Here is a 24,921-nt window from a genome sequence, read left to right as displayed (position 1 = left end):
CTACAGTGTATCTGAGATAAACAATATATAAAGTATAGCTCTCTCTCTCCTTTTCCTCTACGTTATATCTTTTTTCTCTCTCGCGGAACGAAAATGCCCTTTTTTTGTATCTTTCAAAACTTATTACTGGAAAGCCATTTATTGTTATTACCGCAGATAGAATCACCAACAAAATGAGGTAAGTTAATTCTCTTTTATTGGATATATTTTTACACATTCTTCCAGCTATTCGAGCACATAATTAATTTAATTTCTTTTACTAAATTATACTTATCTTAAAAATTTGCTAGACGGTCATATACGATTGCGCACACATATACATACATATATGCATAAGAAGGTTGGTGAAATACGAACTAGTTACGGGCTACTCCTTTTCTGTTAAACTCTTTTTTTGCTCACATCAAAGTTAAAACTCTCTATGCATAGTAAAATTATTGCAAAAAAGGCTCATGTTTCAGTGATTTTAAAATATTTGTGTTACTAAATACAAACAGATGAAGTACAAAAATTAACTACACTAAAGTCAAAGTGTAAATGTAGCAAAATATGAACTAAAATCTCTCGCCAACGCCCGAAGCCCGTGGTAGAGTTTCACTTAACTATTTGGAATTCATAGCTGCGGATGCATTGTTTACCTTAAAATTATTCGTATGCCTAAATACACAAAAATGCTACTGAATAAATGCCTAATTTTTACTTGGTTAGTCCTTTGCAAATTTCTTACCAACTACGAATGGTTAAATGCTAATTAAATATTGCTTTTATTGCACTTATTGGCTAATTATTGATTGCACATTTCCGGCCAAAGACAACGGAAAAATATCACATTGTTCGTCTAAAATCTAAATAAAAAAAAAACATCTACTACTTTTTATTCTAAACGAACTAACTAAAGTACATCATTTTTCTTTTCAGTAAAAAGTCTGTTTGTTATTGCACCGTTACGTCAGATTGCACCTAAATTATTGCACTTACAGTGTAGCCAAGCATATTGCACAGAGTTGCCAAAGTTTTCAATTACTTTCAATTTACAACTAAAACTAAACTAAACTTTAAATCGACTAAGCCTAGGTTATTTTTTCACTATTTTCTTGGTCATCCTCCTTCTTAAGTCATCTTCCTCAACTTTTTCGCACATTTTTGTACAGCACCGAGTGCGTTTCAATGCTCTCCGCACCCGACTCCCACATATCTTCCGCATTTGTTTCGCCATCTGTCTCCGAAGAGCCATACGATGGACTCTGTCCGCGTTCTTGCTGTTCCTCCTCCTCCTCCGACGAGTATACATTCAAAGCATCCAGATTTCGTGTTGCGCCACGCCCACCACTCGACTGCGTCAGCGTCTTATCGGACTCCGCATCGCTGGTGTCCGCCTCCAGCGGTTCGTGCACCGCTTTGCGTCGCATTGCGGCTAGCTCATTTTCGGGTGGTTCGCCCATATGTTCGAAGTCCTCAAAACGATTGCTATCCAAGATGCTGCCACGTCGTGCTGATGCCGCAATACCGTTATGGCGGTCAGTTAGCGTGCTGCCACCATCTGAATTGTCTTCGATTGTGTCTATGCGTATGATGCGATCGCGACCGGACATTTTTTTGAAATTGTAGCGATCGTAAAAGCTACGCTTGTACACTTCGGCTGAGTCGGCGCTCATATAGCCACTATCCATTTCTTGTAGGCGTGGTCCGAAACGTTGTTCGTAGTAGTTTTGCGAGGCAGGTGCCGAGTAGCTACTCTTGGGTGTCGAAACGCGTGGGTGTTCGTCGATGAGAGAGGAGATGCCCTCGTCGCGATCGAGCACTTCCAAAAAGCTAGGCGGCTTCTTGTCGTAAGGTGGCGCCGGACTATGTGTGGGACTGAATTTAGACGCAGCCATACTGACGAATTTTTTCCATGCATTCTTGAGATCTTTCGCCTTCTTTGCGCGATCTTTCAAGCCCATCGCTATTTGCATGCCATGTGTCAACTGTGCGGGCTCGATTTCGCAGTGGTAGACGGTTTGAACGGCATTGGTTGGCGTTGGCGGCGGCGGTGGTGTGGAATTCGCGCTATTGTTATTTGATGCGGTGCTGCGCTGTGGATACGCTATACCCACGGGGACGCCAGCATTCCGATACAACTCCTTGGTGCGATCGGAGAGCCGACTACTGCTACGGTTCGAGCGCGAGCCGATCGAAAGCTTATCAGACTTACTGCTATCTACCTCGTTATTCTTGACATTGCTGATATTATTGTTCGCCTCCAGCTGTGAGTCGATGTCGTTGCAGTTGTTTTGCTCCTCTTCGGTGGAGTCATGCGTCTTTCGACGGTTCAAGTATTTTGTAAGGCTGTAGTCACTACGCAAGCCATTGATTTGTGTATTGAACATTGCGCCGTAATCATTTTCGATGCGTTGTGACTTTAGCTTGGGTGGTGGGGAGTCTATTTGCTTGGCACTAGTGAATTTGTTGCTACTTTTATTGGTGTTGCTGTTGCTGTTGCTGACACTACTACGTCGGCTGCTTAAGTGATCCTGCGATTCGGCTGGATCTAGTTTGTCTCTTTGTGCATCATGTGCCACGCTGGAGAGCGTGTTGTTGCATGAACCGCCGAATTCTGAATTAGCCAGATTATCGGATACGCCCGTGATCTCGGTGGATTCGCTGTGGTTGCTCGCCGTTTCCTCTTCCGTAGCGTTAGTGCTGGTGGTGGAGTGATGTACGTAGTGATGCTGATTGTGGTTCTGATAATGGTGGCCGTGTTGCGAGTGCTGCGTGGAGGCGTGACTCCGCTGACTTGTTAACGTGGTGGAGGCGGAACTGGGAGGTGGAGGTGGTGGTTGTGGTGGTGGTGAACGACTGATACGTTTCTTCTGTCCTATACATGAAGAGCTCGTCTTGTTGGTAATTGTACTGTTCAGTGTGCTGTTGGGTGTGGGCGAGTGCGTTTGGCTTGGTGTGTGCGTTGGTGAAGGCGGAGCCTTTACGTTTTTTGTCAGCTCGTAGAAAGTATTGGGTGAAACCGCACGATTCTTAAGTGGCGGTGGCGGCGGCGAAGGTGAACGACGCGCATTGTGCACTTGCGGACTAACCACTGCGGCCTCCGCCAAGCGTCGTCCTTTCGGTGTACTAATTTTTATAGTCGTCTTATTAGGTACATCATTTGAGATCTCAACGGCAGGCGGTGGTGGTACTGGTTGTTCAACGGTCTGCTGCCGCCGCTTTTGTTTAGCCTCAAGCGTTAGCAAACGTCCATGTTCACTACTTAGTTCCAGTTCCTGTGCGCTGGCATACTGTCCGCCACATTTGCAGCTCGATTGACTATTTTGTCTTACCAACGGCGACTGGTAAATCTTGCGCAAACTGCTGATGCTGGGCCGGCGCTCTGCATCCATATCCTTCACTTTTTCGGCGCCACGCAATTCCACATGACTCTCGTAAGTCGGCGTATGCTCACTGGCATGACTGCGTGTGGAATTATTCGTGCACAACATAAACGATGACTGAGTTATGCTCAGTTGTGAGAGGGAGCCTTGATGCTGTTCGTGCCCGTCTAATCCCGTGGATAACGCGTGGTTATTTAGCTGTTCGCCATTTTGCACTTTTTTTAAAGGCTGTGCCGGCCAAGCATTTACATCGCAGAAGCTTTGCTTCTTCGGCTTGCGATCTAATGTATCGGGTTCGAACTGATCGCTATCTGTAGAGCGTTCGATGTCAGACTGTGGTTCGTGCTCCACCTCGATTGTCATGCTACCACGAAACGGAGTGTCGTATTTGATGCGCGCCGCTATTTCTTTTTGCTTGCTGCTGTTACTGTCCGACTTGTTGAGCGGTTTCTTCTTTATATCAGCCTCTGGACGAAACCCACTCGACTTGTCGTAGACTGTGTGGCTAATTTCCAGCTCTTCTTCAAGTGGCAGCGCGGTGCTCAGGCTGGGACTGAGCTGGGAGCTGACATCCGAGGATGGTGATGAAGAGGATTGTGAGCTTTTGCGCTTAGTTGCCTCCAATCGCTCGAGGCTATCCGTTTCGTAATCGACAATGAGGTATTGTGGCGACTTTCGTCTATAAATGGGCGAGTCGGGCTGAAATTGCTTGAGCGACTTACGACTTAAAGTGCTGTAATCGGGTGTTGGCACAGAAGGTCCGCTGCTTTGCGTGTTATTGTAGATGTCTTTGATTTTTTTCTCGATTGTGCTATCATAGTCCGGTGTTGGTATATCCAAATGAAAACCGGTAGTGGCATTAAAAGCTGCATTATACTCGCGATTGAGCGCATCGCACATAGTTTCGGGCAACTGTTTTACATTTCGCAGCAAATCGTACTGCCGACATTCAACGGAACTGTGCGCTGAGGGATCATATAGATCCACAATTTCGCTCCGCTTACGCGCCGAAGAAGACTTTGAACGGTGCGAGGAAGAGTTGCGACTGCGTGGAGAGGGCGAAGGCGAGTCATGTAGCATAAATTTGGGATTATTGTAAATCTCGCTGCCTGTCTCTGCGAAACCATACAAACTGGCTGCAGCCGAAAGCGCAGAGAATGACTTACTGTAGTTGCGATTAACAGGTATGGTGACAGACGGACCGGTTGCAAGGCTGGTGCAATAAAGCTGATATGAAACCGAAGAAGTACTGGGCGTAACTTCAATGGCGTTCAAGGATGACTCATTAGCCATGCGCGCACCTTTAGCTCTGCCATCATTGGAATTGCCACTGGATGTAGGGGGTGGTGGAGGACGCTGTTTTGGCGGCGCCACCTCCTTAGGTAGGGGACTGCGTTGGCCGCTGCGATTATGTGCACGACCTCCGTGCGACGGTGACGCAATCTTCGGCGACGGCCGACGAGTGTTTCCGCTATGCTGATGTTGCTGTAACTTACTCGATTGCTCGCTGGTGCCGCCGGCATTTTGTGACTCATTATTGCCGCCACTCTCTTCATTGCTGGTAACTGTTTGTAGCCATTTCTCAATGCTGTTGCGCTTATCGCCACAATTTTTCACGTGCCCGCTGCAACGGTTATTGGCACAGCCTTGACATTCGGAAGGCGATTGCTGTCTGTGCGAGCTGTAAATAGAGGGCGTATCTGAGCGCATCGTGCCTTCCTCAGGTATCATAATAAGTGAAGGCTGATAGCGTTTGGTGGCCATTTTATACTTCGCTATGGCGATGACTTCGCGTATTTTATGCAAAAACTCAAGAGCGGCTGGGGGTGGTTGCTGAAGTGATGGAGAAAGTTAAGAAGAAGGTGGATTAACTACAAAATTTTCAATATTAACTCAATTTTTGCATACTCACCGCCAACAAATGCGGCTCGAAGTAGGCGGGGTTAAAGTATAGTTTCTTGCGCACATTGCCATTCACCATCTGCCTCAAATGCTCTAATTTCTCTTCGGTCATCATATCCTCCACTATCGAAACATTCTCCACCGGCAAACATTCCGTCTCCTGCGTAGACGATGACGACGATGACTGATCGTTCGATTGCTCAGCAGTCGACTGACCGTTCGCGCTCTTCGGCGAATCGTGCGGCGAGCTGTGCGCCTTGCCCATCCCCAATTGCGGATGCACCAGCGCCGATGTCTGCATCTGACAAGACACGCAAACGCTTCAATATCATCAAGCATACAGAACAACAACAAAAAATGCATAATGCGTGCAAAGTACCTGTGTAAGTTTATCATGGAAGTTGCCATCCATTTCGCATTCGGAATTCGAATTTGAAATATCGCTAGCGAAACCCGAATTGTGTTCACCTAATTGTGGAAAATGCTGCAAGAGCGGATTGTTCTTGATAATGCCCATCTCCTCCTTCAGACTGCCGATGCTGGTGCGTGAACGCGGCTCATTCGAGGTGCCCATGCTGGTGGCTGAATAGATGCTGCCGCTGCGATTGAATGGTGCGCCGAAAGTCACCTGATCGTTCTTCGGGTAATTAATTTCATTAGCCATGTCGTCGAGTGAGTTGCGCATGTGCGGTGATTGATCGCGACTTTTGCGTTTCTTCATGTGCAAGTACAGAAACACCGAAGCTACATAAATCAGGCCCAGTAACAGGCTGCAGACGCCTATGACTATGTACTCCTTGGTGGACATGCCGTCCGAAGTTGAGGCCAGCGTTGATGTGGCCTCCGACTGAAAAAGTACCTCTGAGACATCTGCAAGTGGGCGTCCCAAAGTGAGAACATTTGGTTATTCGATATCAACATTGGCTTGTGCGCAGTGCAGGAATATGTAATGAAATTATGTATGTGTGTGTGTGTGCACATTCCCGAATCATACTTACTGTTGGTGTATTTCACTGGTGTGCCATTGACACGAAATGCGACACAGGGCGAGAAGACATTTTTCGGCGGCATGATGTGGTCTAGCGGAGCGCAAGAATGTAAAGAAGTTTTGTTATATAAGTTCTGCTGAATTGCTGAAATGTGAGACGTACCTTTGATGGTCGCGTTTAAGGCAATCGTCATGTCACGACAAACCAGGTGCACGACAATGAGGCGGCCTTGCATTTTGTGGCGCAGATCTGGTTCGCCCAACCACTGGAATGAATTGTGGAGAAGCGAAAATTATTGATCGGTTGTAAGTTCATGTGATTCGTGGTGGCTGTTTATGAATGAAAGCCAATTATAATCGTATTTTCGCTGACATAAGTTTGAGTTATTTTCCAAGACTTAGTGCCTTCGAAGTTTTTTCTCATAAATTAAAATTAAGCTTTTCGGCAGATATCGACAACAGAAAGTATTTTTATTAGGATTTAAGGGGTTATATACAGTTAGAATTGTCAAAAAATTTATTTTTAAAATTTTTTTTTACTTATTGTATATATACTACTGTGGGCAAAAAGTAAGGTGAATTTGGTTTTAAAATGAAAAATCTTTATTTGTTCTTGTAAATCAATTTCATCCCCTTCAAAATAATCCCCTCTCGATGAAATACACTTATGCCAACGATTTTTCCAATCCCCGAAACATGCCAAATAGTCCATTTCCGGTATAGCCATCAGCATCTTCTTCGATTCAGCTTTTATCTCCTCAATCGACTCGAAACGCGTTCCCCGGAGTGGTCTCTTGAGTTTTGGGAATAGCCAGAAGTCACACGGACCCAAATCAGCCGAATACAGTGGTTGCGAAACTATATGTGTGGAATTTTTGGCGAAATGGTCACGAAGAACGAATGCAGTGTGAGACGGTGCATTATCGTGATGCAAAAACCAAGAGTTGTTGGCCCATAATTCTGGTCTTTTCAGACGAATTGCTTCACGTAAACGACGCATAACACACCACGAAAATCGAAAAAAACTGTCATCATGACCTTTATTTTTGAACGACTTTGACGTGCTCTTTTCGGTCTGGCCTCGCCTTTAGCACGATATTCCCTTGATTGGTCGATTGTTTCAGGGTCGTAAGCATAAATCCAAGTCTCATCTCCCGTAATGATGCATTTGAGCTTGTCCTGATAGTCTGAAAGCATTGTTTCACACACATCAACGCGACAACTTTTTTCCAAGAAATTGAGAGTTTTCGGTACCAAACGAGATTTGACTTTTCGTAGGCCCAAATGGTCTTTCAAAATGGTTTTCACAGATCCTTCTGATATTCCGATCATATCAGTAAGGTCTTTAACAGTCAACCGACGATTTTTGAGTACTAACTCCTTCACTTTATTGACGTGTTGGTCATCTGTTGACGTCTATGGTCGTCCAGAGCGCTCCAAGTCATCAACACGCTCTCGACCCTCTTTGAAGTCTTTGTACCACTTATAAACATTTTTCTGCGACATGGTCGAATCATCAAATGCCTTCTGCAACATGCTAAACGTTTCCGCAGCCGAAATTTCATTCCACAAACAAAATTTGATGGCACTTCTCTGCTCAATCAAATCAGACATTGTAAAAATCGAAAAATGCACTCTTGGTCGTTTGGTAAAAACAAGCGTAAATATGTTACTGATAATGACATTCACATGAAAGTTGGCCCAGATGTTACTAAAAGTGCTGCCAACTCATGAAAAAATAACTAGAGCGAAATTTTAATCCCGCGAAGTTTGACAAATAAATTAACCTTACTTTTTGCCCACAGTACTTAAGAATACGTAAAAAAAATTTAGTATCGTTCCGGTGAATATCATATTTTCGATGTTGTCAACATTACTCGAGAACGGCTGTACTGATTAGTCCCAAATTTTAACACGAGCTTCTAAAATATATTTTTAGTATTTAATCGAAGATTTTTTCTCACCGATATTTATTTTTTGTATAACCAATTATAGGGCGAAATTTTGGTCAAAAATCGATTTTCTTTTTTTTTTGAGAAACCGCCATTTTGTCAAAAAAAAATTTATTTTGCTTATTTCTTCGATTGATTACTAGATTTAACATTACTTTAACGAAATCTGTTAGGTTACTAATTTCAGCGGATCCAGTTCAGAGATATAGTGATCACCGCAAAATGTCTTTTTTGAGAGAAGCTCACGAAGATCAGCTGTAGCTCCTTTCCAAATAAATATTTTTACTAATACTGAGTCCTGAAAACAGTTAAAAGATAACTAAATATGTGTACAAATTTTTAGATCCACAAATTTAAAAGATTTCTCAGAAAAAATTCTGGAAAAATCGCTTTATTTCGGCCTTCTAACTGTATATAACCCCTTAATCAAGGCGCATTCATTAAAGCATTCATTAAAGGTAGTGACACTAGACCAATAATAATATTTTGTACTTTTGAATGTCAAAGCAAAGTATTGGCCAAGTAGAAAACAAAGAACGAATTCGCCTTGTTTCATTCTGGGCTGACCGCTACATGACACGGCGAAAGAGAACGAAAGAAATAAGAAATCAGCTGATTTACCGATACCGCCCTTAATACAAGAATGATAGAATACAGATTGCGCCTTCCGAATTCGCGTATGTAGTAAGAGCCAATGAATAAACAAGCAAAAGGAAGGGGAATTACTTGTTTCGTAAGAAGAAGAGTCGGTAAAAGCGATGGAAACAACCGAACACAAGAAATTAGACGCGCCCACATACTTTCTTTCCACGGCGTCTTCCGCATAAAAACGCAAAAAACTGCGTTTGGAGGCTTTATATTCATTTGCGTTTTACAATTTAACACACGGCACTTCGTTTTCATTAGTGCGATTAGTTTAAATCTCACAAATCACAATAGTACCAATTCAGTGAATTTTCACAAAGATGTAATTTCTCCTTCTTTTGTTTGGTTTGTTCGTTTATTTTGTATTGCGAAGGGAGCCGACGTCAGACTTGTCAAAATCGCGAAAAATAAAGTAACTGTTTTTTAATGGCGTCACCTTAGATACTCAATTTGTCTTGTCTTTAATAGATTCGCCTTGGATTTAATCGTTTTTTTTTCACAGAAATTTATTCCATATAATAATGTAATTTTTGCTAAATTTTCAAATATTAAAAAAAAAACGGCAGCTGCCGCATTTAGAACTTTTGTATGTAAATTTGGCACGCATGCAGACCTTGGAAGTGGGGCTCTATGCGTTAACCGCAAAATAAATTTCGCGAGCTATTGAGATCTCTACTCACAATAGTGCCGAAGCATTCAAAAGCTTTAGAAATTATTCGTAAGTAGAGGGTCCGGCACTCGTAGTGTAACCAATTAAAAGAGCCATAAATTCAGTTTGGAAAATTACTTTTATTGAATGTAAAGTAAAAAATGTGTGAAAATAATACAAAATTAATAATAAATTTACTTTTACTCGATATGACCCCCTTTTGTCTTGACTATAGGCCTTGAAACGAATCGCAAGCTACCCGAATGTGACTTGCAGGTATTTTGGGCCCACTCGCGGGCAATAGCATTTTTTAGCGCCTCAAGATTGGTGAATCTTTTAGTCCGGACCTTTAGTTTCCGAAATCGCCCCAAGAGAATGATACATCGGATTTGCATTTGGTGTATTTGAGAGCCATTTTGTGGACGTTATGAAGTTAGGAACGGTGGTTTTTAGCCATTCTTGGTTCACTCGAGCTTTTTGAGATGTCCATGTTTGTCTGCCCACGGCTTCAAAGCAACCTCCAGAATACTTTCCCGATAATATTTCGCATTTGCTTTGACGCCAGGCTCGATGGAAACAATTGGAGAGCGCCCATCTGTGGTTACAACGGCCCCAAACTAATACCTGTGGCGGGTGCTGCCTCCTGGTGGCCAATCGATGACTCAAATTCTCGTATGAACGTCTCGTATGAACCCTATCGTTTTGGGAGTTTACGAATTGTTCAATTTGAAAAATTTCCTCGTCAGAAAACACAATCTTCGGAACTTGACCGCTTTCGGCCTAGCGAAGCAACTCCTTCACTCTCTCAAGCCTGACTTGTTGCTGTTTTGGTGTAAGATCATGCGCCTTTTGGCTCTTGTAAGGCTTGACTTTGAGATCATTTTTCAGTGTGGGGCGGATCCTCCGATCAGGTATTTTCAGATCTTTCGCCATTGGATTGACACTTCGTCGGGGACTTCGCTCAAGTCACTTCTTCACTTTTTGAACCATTTCACGTGACGTTGCAGTCTTTTGATGACCGCCTCCATGACGTTTCGCGATGCTACCAGGTATAATTGTAACGAGTAGTGGTGCGATAAAACCAAACTTGAAACTTTTTTCTTGTTTACTCTCGGCAAAATGCTTTCGCGCGCTTGTAAAAAATACTCTGGACTGTCATTTAGCCAACTAACAGACAGCTGATGCCCGCGCGAGCGGTCTGAAGTTGGTTACATTTCGAGGGCAGGACCCTGTATTTTGATTGCTAATATTTTAGTTGCCCAATTTGGCTTGTTTTTAATTGCATTCTTGTCTAGTCTATACGGTAATTCGTACTATAGATTAATAAAATTAAACAAAATAAAATACCTGCAAGATTTTTATGGGAAAGTTAAAAGAACAGTGAACAAATGTTTCCCATATAACAGAAAAAAAACTATAATCGGGTTGCAAATATTTTAAAGTAATAAAATTTTTGGCTCTTGCGTGCAGTTGCTTATTTTCTTTTAAACGCACTTTATTAGCTGCTAAACGCATTTGAGTTCCAGATACTTTTTTTGCCATTTAGCTGTAACATCATTTTCGATTTCATTCTGTTGCCATGGTGACTAAACATATGGGTTACACGTTGAACGCCACTGCCAGCTGCTCTAAATTGCAACAACTCGATCCGCAAATTTATCACTCTAATAAACACAACAACAATAAAATGCTTGTTTTATGTGTCGCAGTTTGTGCAATGAAAGCGTTAATTGCCTCATAAAATGCAATAAATATTTCTGTGCGATTGTCGCAGAAGGAAGTTCATCACTATGGCTTTTCGGTTTTATGTGCAGCAAATAGCAAGGCGGGGTTGCGTTGAGTTCTCCCGCATAAAATTACCTTAATTTGTTAACTGTGCTCACACTTACCTGCAAGAAAGTACGTCCTTCATCGCGAAACATCCGAAATGGATAATCCGTATCGATTGGATTTCTTAAATCCGACCAGCCGTTAATGGTAAGATATTGGGCGCCAGTGACAGCGCATACGGGGGTGCGAATTTCTAAAAAGATGGTAATAAAATAAATGACTTTAATATTTGCATGACGTTAAAATAATGGTGAATATATAGTACATAGCCCTATTATTCTACAAATACTCTCGTCAAACCTCCTCCTCTTTAGTAGATACAGATGGAGGTGTTAAGCACAGATAATCTAATCAAATCTTGGTTAAGCTCTATTCAAAAACATCGCATAATGTCTCCATGGTCTATAAAAAGTCAAAGCGTGGTCACAGTTTGCCAAAATTCGAAATATCCGCGCACTAAAATATTTTCTTAGTAAATTTTATCCCCATCTTGTCTCGTTTCGTCCATGTTCTGGTTATAAAAACTATTCCATGACTTTCTTTTGAATCTCTATGCTAAATTAATACATCCCTAGTTAGGCATTCTCGACTGCCAATCGGATTACTTCCTATCTAACTCCGCCAATGTCGGTTACTCCTCTGTAAACGCATTAAAAGTTAGCTTTAGAGTTATAACACACGGGCTGAAAAGTTCCGGTCCTAACATATAGATGACATAAGTTTTATAGCATTCACCTCTGTTTCAGTTAGTACTAATCTTAAAAAGACAGCTGTTGAAATTTCATGATGTTCTATTCATTAGTTCGTGAGTTATTCAGCTAAGAGCGCGGCTGCTTTTGTTATTTTCAGAAGACGATGATCCGACAATTTTGCTTTTTGACGAAGCCACCGAGGTGGAAATGTGCCTCATCACTCAAGATTTTTCGATGGGATTCCGGATCATTTTCATGCATTTCAACGATCCAATCGGCAAAGGCACGACGTCGTTGATAATCGGCCGGCTTGAGTTCTTGTGTTAACTGGACTTTGTAAGCCCTTAGCCCCAAATCTTTATGCAAAATACGTTGTAATGACGTTTGTGGAATGCCTAATTCCAAAGAACGACGAGGAATGGAGAAACCTGGGTCTTCTTCAACACTTTCGGCTACAACAGCAATATTTCCGGCACATCTTGTTTTATTCTTCACTTCACGAAATTCTCCCAACAGCTCGAATTTTTTCACCAATTACTGTATTGCGGTCCGACAAGGTGCTTCACGATGACCCAAAAATTTTCGAGTTTTACGAACCGTCTCTGCCAAATTTTCACCATTTTTATAGTGAATTTTAATAATTCCAATGCGTTGTTTATCGTTCCATTTTTATTAATGGCGTAGTTTCTACTTGTCAAATATCAAAGAATGACAGCTTCAAAAGTGGCATCTACCGAAATAGCGGGCTATTCAAAATAACAGCTGTTATTGGAAAACCCTTTAGTATATTTATGAATATATTTCTACAGATGTATACATTTTTTTCACAAATCTTTATGTAGATCAACTTTAAGACCAATTTAAATTACACCTCGTTACTGAAAGCGCAAGCTGACCAATGAGTTTTCCAAAGGGGGGCAAAACGTGAATACATTTGATTACATACATACATACATACGTATAGATGTACAACTACAGTGAGATTTGTTATCACTTGACTTGTGTTTGGCTTTTCGATTTCTGCATGCAACTAAGCAACGCCATAAATGTTGACTCATTTTTTGTCTGCTACCTAACCTACTCTCACGTGATATGAGTAAGCAATAAATATAAAGGGTGTTTAGATGGCTCAGAAGGATTATTAAGCTGCCTCGGTTAGGCTTTTGTTAGACAGCTGTTATTTGAAAATATTGCGGGATTGGCATGGAATATTAAACGGATGCAATTCCATAACTGAACTGATGAGAACTTTGTGAAATGCGAATACGACGATGTGAATTGGCTGTCACGGGGAAGCTTCAATTAGAAGGTTCAAAAAATCGATATTCGTTGCTTTAATCTTTACTCTATACACTTATCGTAAATTATGTATCCAACGTTATAGGTAGAAGGTAGTCCGAGACGTAATATTTCCGAAGATAACATCCTGAATGCAGCAAGACCCGAAGTGAATGTTTGAGGGCTTCGCAGGCTTTCAAGTGCGTTCTCACCATTTTTGATCTCTACGATTTGTATCAACAGTTGGATATAATTTAAAAAAAAATTTAAAGCGAAAATATTTTTCTTTCTAAAAGCTTATTACTTTTTTTAAACCAATTAAAAAATATATACATTTTGAAAATTTTTGAGCTTTTCTTTAAGAAGGTTGCCCTCTGGCGGCAATGTCTCAAGGGGCATGGTCGCATTTCTGGGCAGCTAAGACAGTATTTCTCTAAACTTCGTACAGATCTCTCTATCCACGAACTGGAGTTTGGGGGTCATGCCAGGGCAATCTTCCCAGTAGGCAGGATTGGAACGAGGTGAAAATCTGCATCGAAGCTTACACCTCTGTCTTCACTGACGGTTCCAAGAGGGGATCGGATGTCGGGGCAGTGATTTTCTGTAAATCAGTCAATTTATCTATTTCCTTAAAACTGCCGAATACTGCTAGTGTTTTTCAAGCAGAAGTCTTTGCCATTCTGCAGGCATGCAAAATGCTTAGGGAAGGCGGGAGCGAGGGAGATATCAACATTTTGTTCGATAGTTAAGCTACGATCAAGGCACTAACGACGCCATGCGACAGATCCAAATTGGTCAAGTGCTGCAAGGAGGAGATCAAATCTCTTGGATGTGCAGGGTAGCATTTCTCTGATCTGGGTTCAAGGATATAGGAAAATAGAGATAATGAAATTACTGATAAGCTTCCCAGGAAGAGGACTAAATTGGTTTCAGAGACCTTCTACCCGCTCATCGACATCCCCCTGACTGTTGTTAAAGGTGAATTGCACAACATATTTCTCAGGCAAGCGCAAAAAAGATGGAGCTCCATTTCTTCATATGCTATTTCGAAATCCCCTTGTCCTCAGGACAATACACGTAGGACGCAGAAAGTCCTGGGGACTCCGCACCATTCAATTTTCAAACTCGTGTAGCTGTGTTTACCGATAATTGTATGACCGACATCCACGCGAGAAAGCTAGGTTTACCATTTAACCCCCACTCCAGAATCTACGGGGACCTTTCACTTTATCTGTAAATGTCCGGGTTTGGCAGGTAGACGATTAAGGTCACTGGGTGTTCCTTTCTTCGACAGCCAGGGGCAGTGCGCCAACCTAAATCCCATCAATCTTCTCCATTTTATCAACAGTCTGGCTGGCTGCAGATATCAGCCTGTTGGAGATCTCTTAGTGGTAACAAAACGGTGCTTTAGTGCTACTTGGGTAGTGCCAAAATGGCATTTTAAACATTTCACCGACCATGGCTCATACTACAACAAAAGCCATGTAATAATTTTTCTGGGTATGCAGTTTTATGGCCCGTTGAATTTCAGTATAAAAAAAGTACTAGTTTCGATTAATTAAAAAATACTTTTGATTTTGACAACTCTTTTTCGCAGAGCTGCCACGCCTTTTCAAAGTACATACTCAAATTTTGTATACGAAAACAAAAAACCTGGCACCGTCAGGTTAAAAAGGTTGAAGCGAGTTTGAAATTTTGTGTTAATATAGATATATGTTTTTGTTGTATTTGTATAAAAAAAAAAAACAAATAGTAGCGTGCTTTTAATATTGAGGGATGAGAAGAATCCGATTTGTAAGAAACGGTGGAAGAAAGTAACGCAAGAACCGGAGAGCGATAAACCAAAATCAAAAAACGTGCGTTTGGCTCCTACTTCATTAAATTTAGTCGGTAGAATACCGAAAAATCATTGAAAGTTGCGCCAAAGGGTCCAATGCCATAGGTGGTAGACATTTATCAGGCATTTTTGTAATGAGACACCCTTTATTTATTCATTGTGTGCGTCAGTATACGAGTGTAAATAAGTGCATTTGTCAGTAGACTTACCTGGAAAACTGATTTCTCTGCTGGGGTAAATGATTTGGCCGCGCAGTGGCAGAAATACAAACGGGATTTTCTCGGATGATGAACCACTCACAAATGGCGAAAGAGAGCATTCTGCAAATGGAAATCAAAATGAAACTCATTAACGCATATGTAGTGGTAAGTAGCAATGATTTGTGTAAATGATAGATGCACAGTTGTGTGTAATGATTTTAAACTAATTGAAGAAGTTTTAAGGCTACCTTTCAGGAAGTAAAAATACGTAAAATATAATTTTTTTGCAGAGAAAACTACTTTGGAACAAAAATGTCAAATGTGTGTAAAAAACTATGCAGATACGTCATGACCATAATTATTACTATTTATTTTTATTTACTCATTAATGTCTGACAAATTTCAGAACAGATGTTTAAAAGATTAATTGAAAACTAGAATGCCAATTTTAGAATATTTAAGACTAGACAATGTAGTACAATTACATTATCATCGTTAGAAACCGTTGAATTGCGAAAAGTTCAAGGTGAAGTCCAAAATAAACAAGACTGGCGTCATAAATATGCTTTTGATGGCGCCATCTTTTTAATGAGTTAGTGCATTGGAAGTTGCATTCCGAGCTGACTTCCAGTGAAAGCCTGGTGACATTCGGTTCAGTGGAAGCGAAGTTATTGTGTCTAAGGTGTCAGTATGTTTATGTCACCGGTACAAAAATGATTTTCGAACAGAGAGCTAATATCAAATTTTGTATTAAAATCGGTAAAACTTTTACCGAAACATTTGAATTGATGAAAAAAGTTTATGGTGATGACTTTCTATCTCATGCCAGAGTTAATGAGTGGTTTACATGTTTTAGAGATGGTTGTGAAGACATAAATGACAATGAACTCACGGGCCGCCGCGCAGAATCAGTAATCACCGAAAAGTCCATCGAAATTGTTCGTAAATTTATCAAAAATTAACCGAAATCATAGTTGAAATTCATGGAATCGGAGTTGAATACCTCCAAAACTTCGATTTATCGCATTTTAACTGAGCATTTGAGCTTACGAACGGTCTGTGCACGTTTCATTCCGCACAAGTTAACTGAGGACCAAAAATTGCTCAGAGTTCAACATTCGAAAGTCTTCAATAAACAGGCGACAAAAGACGAGAACTTCCTTTACAACATGGCAACTGGTGATGAAACTTGGTATTTCCAACTTCAACCTGAAACTAAGCGGTAAAGTACCGAATGGAGGGCCTCAGACGAGCCACCACCCAAAAAATCGCTTTTGGAGAAGTCAAAAATTAAGTCGATGCTCGTTTGTTTTTACGATTCCAGAGGAATTGTCCACAAGGAGTACGTGCCAACTCACAGTGCGGCCGATTCCCGAAAAGTTAGCCAAAACTCAAAAAATTAAGTAATTGATTCAAAATTTCTTACTCGGGGGTTTTCGGGGTCGCTGATTACGAATTTGATCTTAAAATTTTGAAAATCCACCCCCTTCCACCCCTATTGGCCACCCCCTCACGTGAAATAGCGTATATTCAAGAACATAATCAAGATGCATGTAAATTTATATGTTTTCGGGGTCGCTGATTAAAGCCAAGGTAGCAAGTGGTAGCAGCTGAATCTTGTTTTATTCAGTAACCATTACTTTTTTGAGTAACCTTTAATAGGTTTCAAAGCAGCATATGACGGCGTTGTATTACTATACAGTTTGAAAGCTCAAATTTTATAAAAAAAATTGCAAAAAATGTATCAGCTAAAAATTTTGTGTCGAGGTATTGATATGTACTAAAGATTTCTCGTATTTTACTAACCTTCCGAAGATGATTCCATTTGGTTTTGTTCAATTTACTCCATTACAAAATCTTTCAAATGTGTACAACTTTCACTATTCATCGACAGTAATACGATGCTCAAACGAAGGCCACGTTGCGACTGAAAATACAGAGGATACTTAGGGTACAGGACGTTGCTATGAACGGTTTTCACTCCTTAAGGCATTACTGTAGCCAATCCAAAGACAAAAAAACTCTTTCTAGAAACTTTTCTTTTCGACTTTTGGCCAGCTTTTTGGGAATCGGCCGCACTGTGCAACGGGCCAAACCGTCAATGTAATTTTCTATATTGGCGTTTTGAAGCGTTTGTTGCATCGCAATCGTCGAAATCGCCCTGAATACCGCGAAGGAGGAAGCTGGTGCTTATTGTATAATAAGGCACCATCTCATCGATCTACTCTTGTGACTGATTTTTTGACTAGAAATCGCATTTTAACCATCAATCACTCACTGCATGCGCCTGATATGGCTCCCTTGACTTCTACCTAATCGGATAATTACATTTCGTCATGAAAAGAAAACGTTTTGCTTCCGTTGAGGCCATCCAAAAGGCTTGTACCGACATCTTGAAGGGCATTCCGGTCAACGATCTGAAACACTCTTTCGAAAAGTTTTTAGATCGCGCAAAACAGTGTATCGAGGCCAGAAGGGGCTATTTTGAATAATTAAACTCGAATTGTTGTTTCTAATTCAGCTCAGCCTGATTTATTTTGGACTTCATCTTGTATATAGGAGTATAAGTAACGAAACTAATAATTAATTACAGAGTTCTGCGAGGTACAGTTTCTAAAACGGTATGGGTGTTTCTTGAAGGTTTTTTTGTGCTGAAAACGAATATGACCTTGAAAATGCGTGTCAGGATTTTCGGCAATTTGTGGTTAAATAGTCAGAAAATGCAGATTTTCACCATTTATATAATTTTTTTTTGAGCAAGGCAAAATTTTTTTTTAATTTTCCACAACGGCATCGCAAAGTACTACTCTTCAGCTTTAAAATCCATTTTTAAAAAATTTTTGCGATTAATATAAAAAAAGTTATACTATTTTGAATTCGCCCTTTACAGGGGCGTAAGAGAGTTAGAATGGTTGAATTTGCATATCTAAAATTCTCCAATTCAAAATAGAATAACTTTTTTTATATTAATCGTAAAAATATTAAAAAAAAGACCTTAAAGCTAAAGAGTAGTACTTTGCGATGCCGTTGTGGAAAATTAAAAAAAAACTTTACCTTGCTCAAAAAAAATTTTTCAAAATGACCAAAATCTGCATTTTTTGACTATTTAACCTCAAACTGCCAAAATCCTGACGTGCTGGAGCATTTTCAAGGTCATATTCGTTTTCAGCATAAAAACACCTTCAAGAAACACCCATAGCGGTTTTATGAACTGTAAAAAAGCGAGATTTCGCTGGCCTGTGTTATTATTAAATCAAATATTTTCAATTAAGTAAGAAAGACTAATCAATCACCAACGAGACTCGTGCAGTGGTTTCGGGTCTGAAAAATGGTGTGAATGTGGTGCGAAACGCACAAAAGCCTCTCCACTAAGTGCGTGATAAAATTGAGCCTTGAATCAATGGAAACCCCTAAATTAAAAAAAAAATTCAATCGCAGCAAGATTTGTACAATTAATAATGATTAATAATAATTAGAAAATGTGATTTTATGATATTTTGCAATATTAACAAATATACGATTCATAAGGTTCCAGTAAAATACTTAGTCCTGCCATAAGTTCAGTTACAAGCTAAGTTCCTATAAGAAATTATAATCATTTTTTTAATGAATTTAGTTTTATTTAATCATGTAAATATTAAAAAAAAATTCTTTTTCATTCGAAATGGTCACAATTTGTTCTTACAAAAGTCTTCAAACTGCTGGAACCAAAGATTGTTTGAGACTCTCCAAATTTCTGTGAGCTCTTCGACAGGCCCTGTTCTCCAATTCTGATGACAAACTGTAGTTCAATGGATTCAGATCTGGACTTCCAAACGGCCTATTTTTTAAGGCTATGAACCCCGGAATATTGTTTTTTAGCCACTGCTGTGTGGTTTTTGCCTTATGGACTGGAGCGGTATCTAGCTGAAAGATCCAACGCTCTCCATTGAAAAGCGAACTGCTTAACTACTTCACCATACCTCCTATGACATCCTCTTGGTACATTTTTTCCTCGGTCTTAACCTCTTTTTCGCTGAAATGAAGAGATGTAACGTCTTTGCAAGGCACTCCCCACCAAACCATTAGGGAGGGAAGTTATTAATCTTTAACCATCTCAACCATCCTTCAACTACATCATCGTCTGAAAGAACAACTGAACCGAAGTCAAATGTAGAAGACAATTTCCTCGAGAAATTTTGGCGCATGGCTGCCAAATGTTCTTCCTGAAGATTTTCTTCAGACACGAAAAGAAATCGGAAAAGAAATAGGTTCGCTGCATCACTGACAGAGGAAGCAGTAACGCTCTTATAAAAACCAGTATTCCAAAGGCAGAATGAGTGCTATTAGGACAGATTTTAAAGAAATAAAAAAAATGCCAAGTTTAGAATTAAAGAAATATGGTGAACTTTAATCGGCGATATTGTAGAAGCAGATGACAAAACTAATGTTGTTGCTTACAAGAATCAAATCTAACCGCCGACTCGTACTATTAAACAAAATAATAGTATTTCCGCCTATTTGTGGCGTGCGTCTTGCTGTTGTTCCCGAAATAGAGGAACATACAGGTTTTAAACCGACTCCAAACGGCAAATGGTTTTTGATGAAGCGATTTTTCATAGCAGAATTACCCTCCTAGGTTTGCCATTGCCTGCCGAGATTCCGTAGAATTATTCATAATAATAATAAAAGTATTTTATCACAATGAAAAATAATGAATAATAAAAAAAATATTTCCTTTTTTATTATTTGTAAAATTTTATTGTAAGAAATACGAGTGGACAAAAGTTTGTTCCTGTCAGAATGAATAGCGGCCATATTAAAAAAGCATATTAAAAAGCGGGTGTATTGAATTATAACCTCTGGTGTTTGTTTATCGGGCACTGCGGCTTCAACATACATTTAGTTGCGCTCTCTTGCAGTGTTTATTGCCATAAATTTATTCATAATATTCCATACACAGCGAACATTTGCACCTGTTTTTTTTTTTTCATTTCTTGCGCTGCGTAGTTTATTATTGTTTTTGTCCCTTTGTATTGTAGATTTTATATTTTATTGCGGCCACACCATCCTCATTTCTGTTTTTTTAGTTTTCCATTTTGTTTTGATGCTGCCAAGCAACAGTGAAAGTTGTTTAGCCTGCCGCGTTGTGTTTGCGCAGTCAGCCTGTTAGGCAAAGCCACCAGCAAAACGTCTTTGTCATAAATGTACCCACACATATAAGTTTGTTTATTTGCAATTACAGCTGCTGATGACAAAGCGTTTTAATAAATTTCAAGTCTACATGTAAAAAGCCATATAAAAGTGTTCATATGTATTTGGATGCGCGTATCAAGAAATATGCCAACGAACTGACAAAAAAAAAAAATAAATAAAAAAATAAAAATTAATTTTTATTCTTGCAATAAATAATTTTTCATACAAATTTTTAATTTTATGCCTTTATTGCCACTCTGCTTATCCAAGCTATTCATGAAAGAGTAGTTGATGTTGTGCAAACACGAAAATATTAGTGAGAAAGTTCTTATCTAAATAGATATGTATGTACATATACGCATGACCCATAAAGCCTGTGTTCGCTTTAAAAATACTTTTAAGTTGATTTAAAGGAAGGAAACCCCTCTACAGCCATCCAGTGCTGAATTGATGTGGGGATGAGAAAAAAGGGTTTTAGGTTGAAGAACTGCCTCAGTATGTCCCAAAAGCCACACTCAAAGAACCTCAAGCGCCTAACCACCAAACGCGGACGTTTGCAAAGAAAATGTTCAACAGTCTCTTTCTCTGAAAGATTCCTACTGCTTCTGCAATGGGGGTTGTGCGGAAGTCCAAATTTTTCCGCATGAGTTCTGATTACCCAGTCACCGGTGTACACCGCTATAAGTTTGAAAGTTATGGAAATTGAATGTCGTTGCATACCCAGCTCAAAGTGTTTTTGAATTCAATCTGGCTTCTTGCGATTTTTTAAGAAAGTAAGTGTCCAGTTTCTCCTGAACCCACCATTGGGCACCCGGGCTTGACTCATATTTCTATTATAGCTAACGGCCTTGAGCTGCCATTTGAAATGGCTACTCGAACAGGATGGAAAAAGGCCAGACCCGGGTGCCCAACTGAAAGAGCTGTCTAACGGGGGGTTAACAATACTCACACTCAAGGGGACACCGATGTCTGAGATGCGGACAACTGATACCAGTTCTGTCGACCCCTTCCTGGCAGGCTCATCGGCAATTTCATTTCCCTCTATCTTCCCTTTGCCCTCAAACACAGATTGGATAAATGTTTTCTGCATGTTCGAAACGTTTGATCTTACAAAAGTTGTCCAAAAGAGAGCTGCAACATGGTGATGTCAGAGTTTTGATTGCAACTTAGCTAGCGGAAAAGATATTTAAATCTTCCTCCCATTAGCAACCCTAAGTATTTAGCCCGACTACAGGATTGCGAAGACCTCGGCTTGAAAAACATTACTAGTTTTCGGTTTCTCTCTCGAATTCGTCGCTCAAAACGTAGGCTCTTATATCCGTACAAACTCTCCTCTCCTTCCAAAGCAGCCTATTTGGAAAGATAGCTCTAGCACAACCTTCAAACCCCAGCTTGCAGATGGAGAGGTCTATGCAAAGTACAAAGAAGGAAGGAGAAAACTGCCCAAAATGCTTCCATGTCTTGCAGAAGATTGCTTTCAGAAGCCAATCTCCTTCAACCTGATAGCGCTCGTAGCGGCAATGGGTTGAACTTGAAGATCAATGGGAAGTAAGCACAGAATGACGTTAAGGGCGGCAGTGGGGCATGTTCTACACACCTCAGTGATGTCAATACGTGCAGTTCTCTGCACTTTCTCTAATTTAGTGGTGTTATAGCCCTTCCGAAGAGCTACCCACCAAACTAGACAGCCGTTTCTCAAAATTGACAGAACCACCAAGTCGTACATCCAAAACACGACCTGTGGCTGGATACTCCATTTATTGCAACAAAGATTTACAAGCAAAGAAAACAGGGCTGACCTTCTTGTCATGTAAGCACCGGAGCCAAAGTTTTTTTTTGAAATGTTACGGAGTTTTTTAGCTCAATGAGTTTGGGTATAAAAAAGTGCAACTTTCAAGTTTCTGAATTGGATTTGCATTGAATTTTGAAACTTGTCCAGTTTTGAGTGTGTTTCCAGGGCGTTTGTTTTTTAATTGTATGCGATGCAACATCTTTTTTCCACAGGGTGATCATGCAAAATCTTATTGGTGTTCTTCATACTAACGTCAAGGGATGTCATGATCTATTGGTACACAACAATTGATTTTGGACCAACCTCCGGAAAATTTGTGAAAATTGATCAAACGAAATATCCACTTGGTTATGGCGAGATGAATTTTTAAAGGCACTATAAACAGCACCAGTATTTTTCACACATCAAAATGTACTGAATTCGTTTATAGTAAAATGTGTTCAATTTTAAAAACGAAACGTCAGTTCACGCCTAGCAACACTAGAAGTGCCCAAAAGCAAAAATATGAATAGCAGCCCTCGGAAATACGATAAAAAACTGCATCGCTCTTGAATCACTCTATACATAGTTTCAAACATAAAAAGAAAAAATAAATAAACTGCGACAAACTAAAAAACAAGTGCGAGTAACGTAGTACACATAACAGAGGTGAAACTTTCAAGGCAGGTAAAGAAAGAGGGAGAGACCCGAGAAAGAATAAGAGAGAGAGAGAGAGAGAGAAAGAATATATATATAAATAAATTCACAACATTTGCACAGACTACAAATGGACAAAATTTACAAAAAACGGAGAAGGGTCGACCGGTGTAGGTAAACGCCGGACACAAATCGTGGCAACAACGCGCACTACTCCAAGCATTTATCACCCGCACAAGCACAGCGATTCCAGGACCGCAGCAACGGCACAAATTACCGCAAGGCAATACCAATAAATCCGACGCCCGAATGGATAGCACTTTATAGTACTCACAAGCACTAGCCAGGAAACGGAAATAAGCGCCAAAAAGAAGGCACTAAAAAAACGCCAAAAAAATTTAGACCAAAAAACGCCCCAAACAGTAGGCACCAAAGAAATATAACGGCGAAAAGTAGGTACCAAAAATATATTTCCTACAAGTTTGCACCAACGAACAAGCGCCAAAAAGTAGGCAGTGTTATTTCTCACTAGAAATGAGCAACCACAAGGAAAAACTCAGGAAAAGGGCCTAAAGTGTATCTTAGATATATATAAGGTATAGCTCTCTCTCTCCTTTTCCTCCCCGATATATCTTTTTTCTCTCTCGCGGAACGAAAATGCCCAAAACGTTGCATGGCCTTGAAATTTTACTCTCCATTCTCGCTCGTATATCGACACCTAAGAAGTTTCACTTCAAAAATAACAGAATGAAAGAAATATCAAATCATCAATTTTTTCCGACTCGATTAAATGCATGTTGGGGTGAAAGTACTCAGTCCACCCCACGACCTTCATGCTGACAGACGATACGCTTTTTTGTATTCACTTACATGCAAGTAAAGATACCTCTTAATATTTTCCATTTCCACTCCATACTTCAACAAAAAATAGTTTAGTGCGTACTCACTTTCGTATAAATGAAATAAACTCGGAAAGCAGTAAAAAGTTATTGTATTAAAATTGTTTTCATTTTATAAGCAAATACATTTAGCTTTTATTCGCCTGCAAAACTCACACCCGTCGATGACATTTGCTATTTCTTTTTGTGTATCTTTTACAACCAACTACTGTTCAAAAAGTAACGCGGAGTTGTCAGTAAAATGAAATTTTTAAATTTATTTTTTGGTACTTAGTTTCTTTAGTCTCTACAAAGTAGTCTTCGAGATAAGCAAAACAAATATCCCAACGTTTCTCTCGTTCCTCATAATGCTTCTAAAAACCTTTCTGAGATTCCACCTTTTGCGAATTATTCTTTATTGTCTTGATTGTCTCAAAACGATTTCCGCGAAGTGGTAATTTGAACTGGCAGAACGCGAAAAAAGGCAAACCCACGAGGGCTACAATAAATAATTGGCACGTACACTTTTGTTAGGTGTTCGGCCGAGCTCCTCCTTCTAGTTGTGGTCTGCGTCTTTATGTTAACCCATAAATGGATGGACCTACAGTTTCAAGCCGACTCTGAACGGCAAATGGTTTTTCATGAAGCGATTTTTCATAGCAGAATTACACTCGGTGGTTTGTCATTGCCTGCTGAGGGCCGACCGCTATTAGAAAGAACTTTTGATATTCATACACGGGGACTCGAACCTATGTGCTCCCGAATGCTAATCACGCATCTACCCATTCGGCTACGGCGGTCGGCAACGAGGCTTAGTGAGGTGAATACGAAGCTTTCGGAGTGGTAGCCTCTAATGAGAACGTGGATCACTTTGAAAGTTTGTGACACTGATAGTAAGTAAAGGCGGATGAGACTACTTAGCTATATGAGAAGGGTAGTGCGCTGAAGGTAATATCAAACTTACTAACTCTGCTGTCGTAGTTAGAATACGAGAGCCGCGATGTCTGAATCTTAACTTCCCAAAAGCAGGAAAACTCTTGCGTACTTATAAGTACTGAGATGATTCATCTCATCCTCCATACAGCTGCAAGAAAAAAAGCTT

General features: G+C 40.2%; 1 protein-coding gene across 1 annotated transcript in view; it reads right to left on the bottom strand.

Annotated features, from left to right (window-relative positions):
* Nucleotides 1-1,124: 1,124 nt before the first annotated feature.
* The window catches only part of LOC128868192 (uncharacterized), a 72,066-nt gene continuing 48,269 nt past the window's right edge, over nt 1,125-24,921 (bottom strand). The window contains exons 5-11 of the mRNA XM_054110017.1: nt 15,348-15,458; nt 11,391-11,524; nt 6,419-6,521; nt 6,266-6,346; nt 5,647-6,137; nt 5,278-5,568; nt 1,125-5,198 (exon numbers count right to left, since the gene is read on the bottom strand). Of these exons, the coding sequence (XP_053965992.1) occupies nt 1,125-5,198; nt 5,278-5,568; nt 5,647-6,137; nt 6,266-6,346; nt 6,419-6,521; nt 11,391-11,524; nt 15,348-15,458 (5,285 nt within the window). The remainder of the gene's footprint in view (nt 5,199-5,277; nt 5,569-5,646; nt 6,138-6,265; nt 6,347-6,418; nt 6,522-11,390; nt 11,525-15,347; nt 15,459-24,921) is intronic.

The sequence above is a fragment of the Anastrepha ludens genome, chromosome 6 (assembly GCF_028408465.1).
Source record: "Anastrepha ludens isolate Willacy chromosome 6, idAnaLude1.1, whole genome shotgun sequence".
NCBI lineage: Eukaryota > Metazoa > Arthropoda > Insecta > Diptera > Tephritidae > Anastrepha > Anastrepha ludens.
Note: the sequence above shows the minus strand (reverse complement) of the source record. Positions and strands in the feature narration are given on the sequence as shown.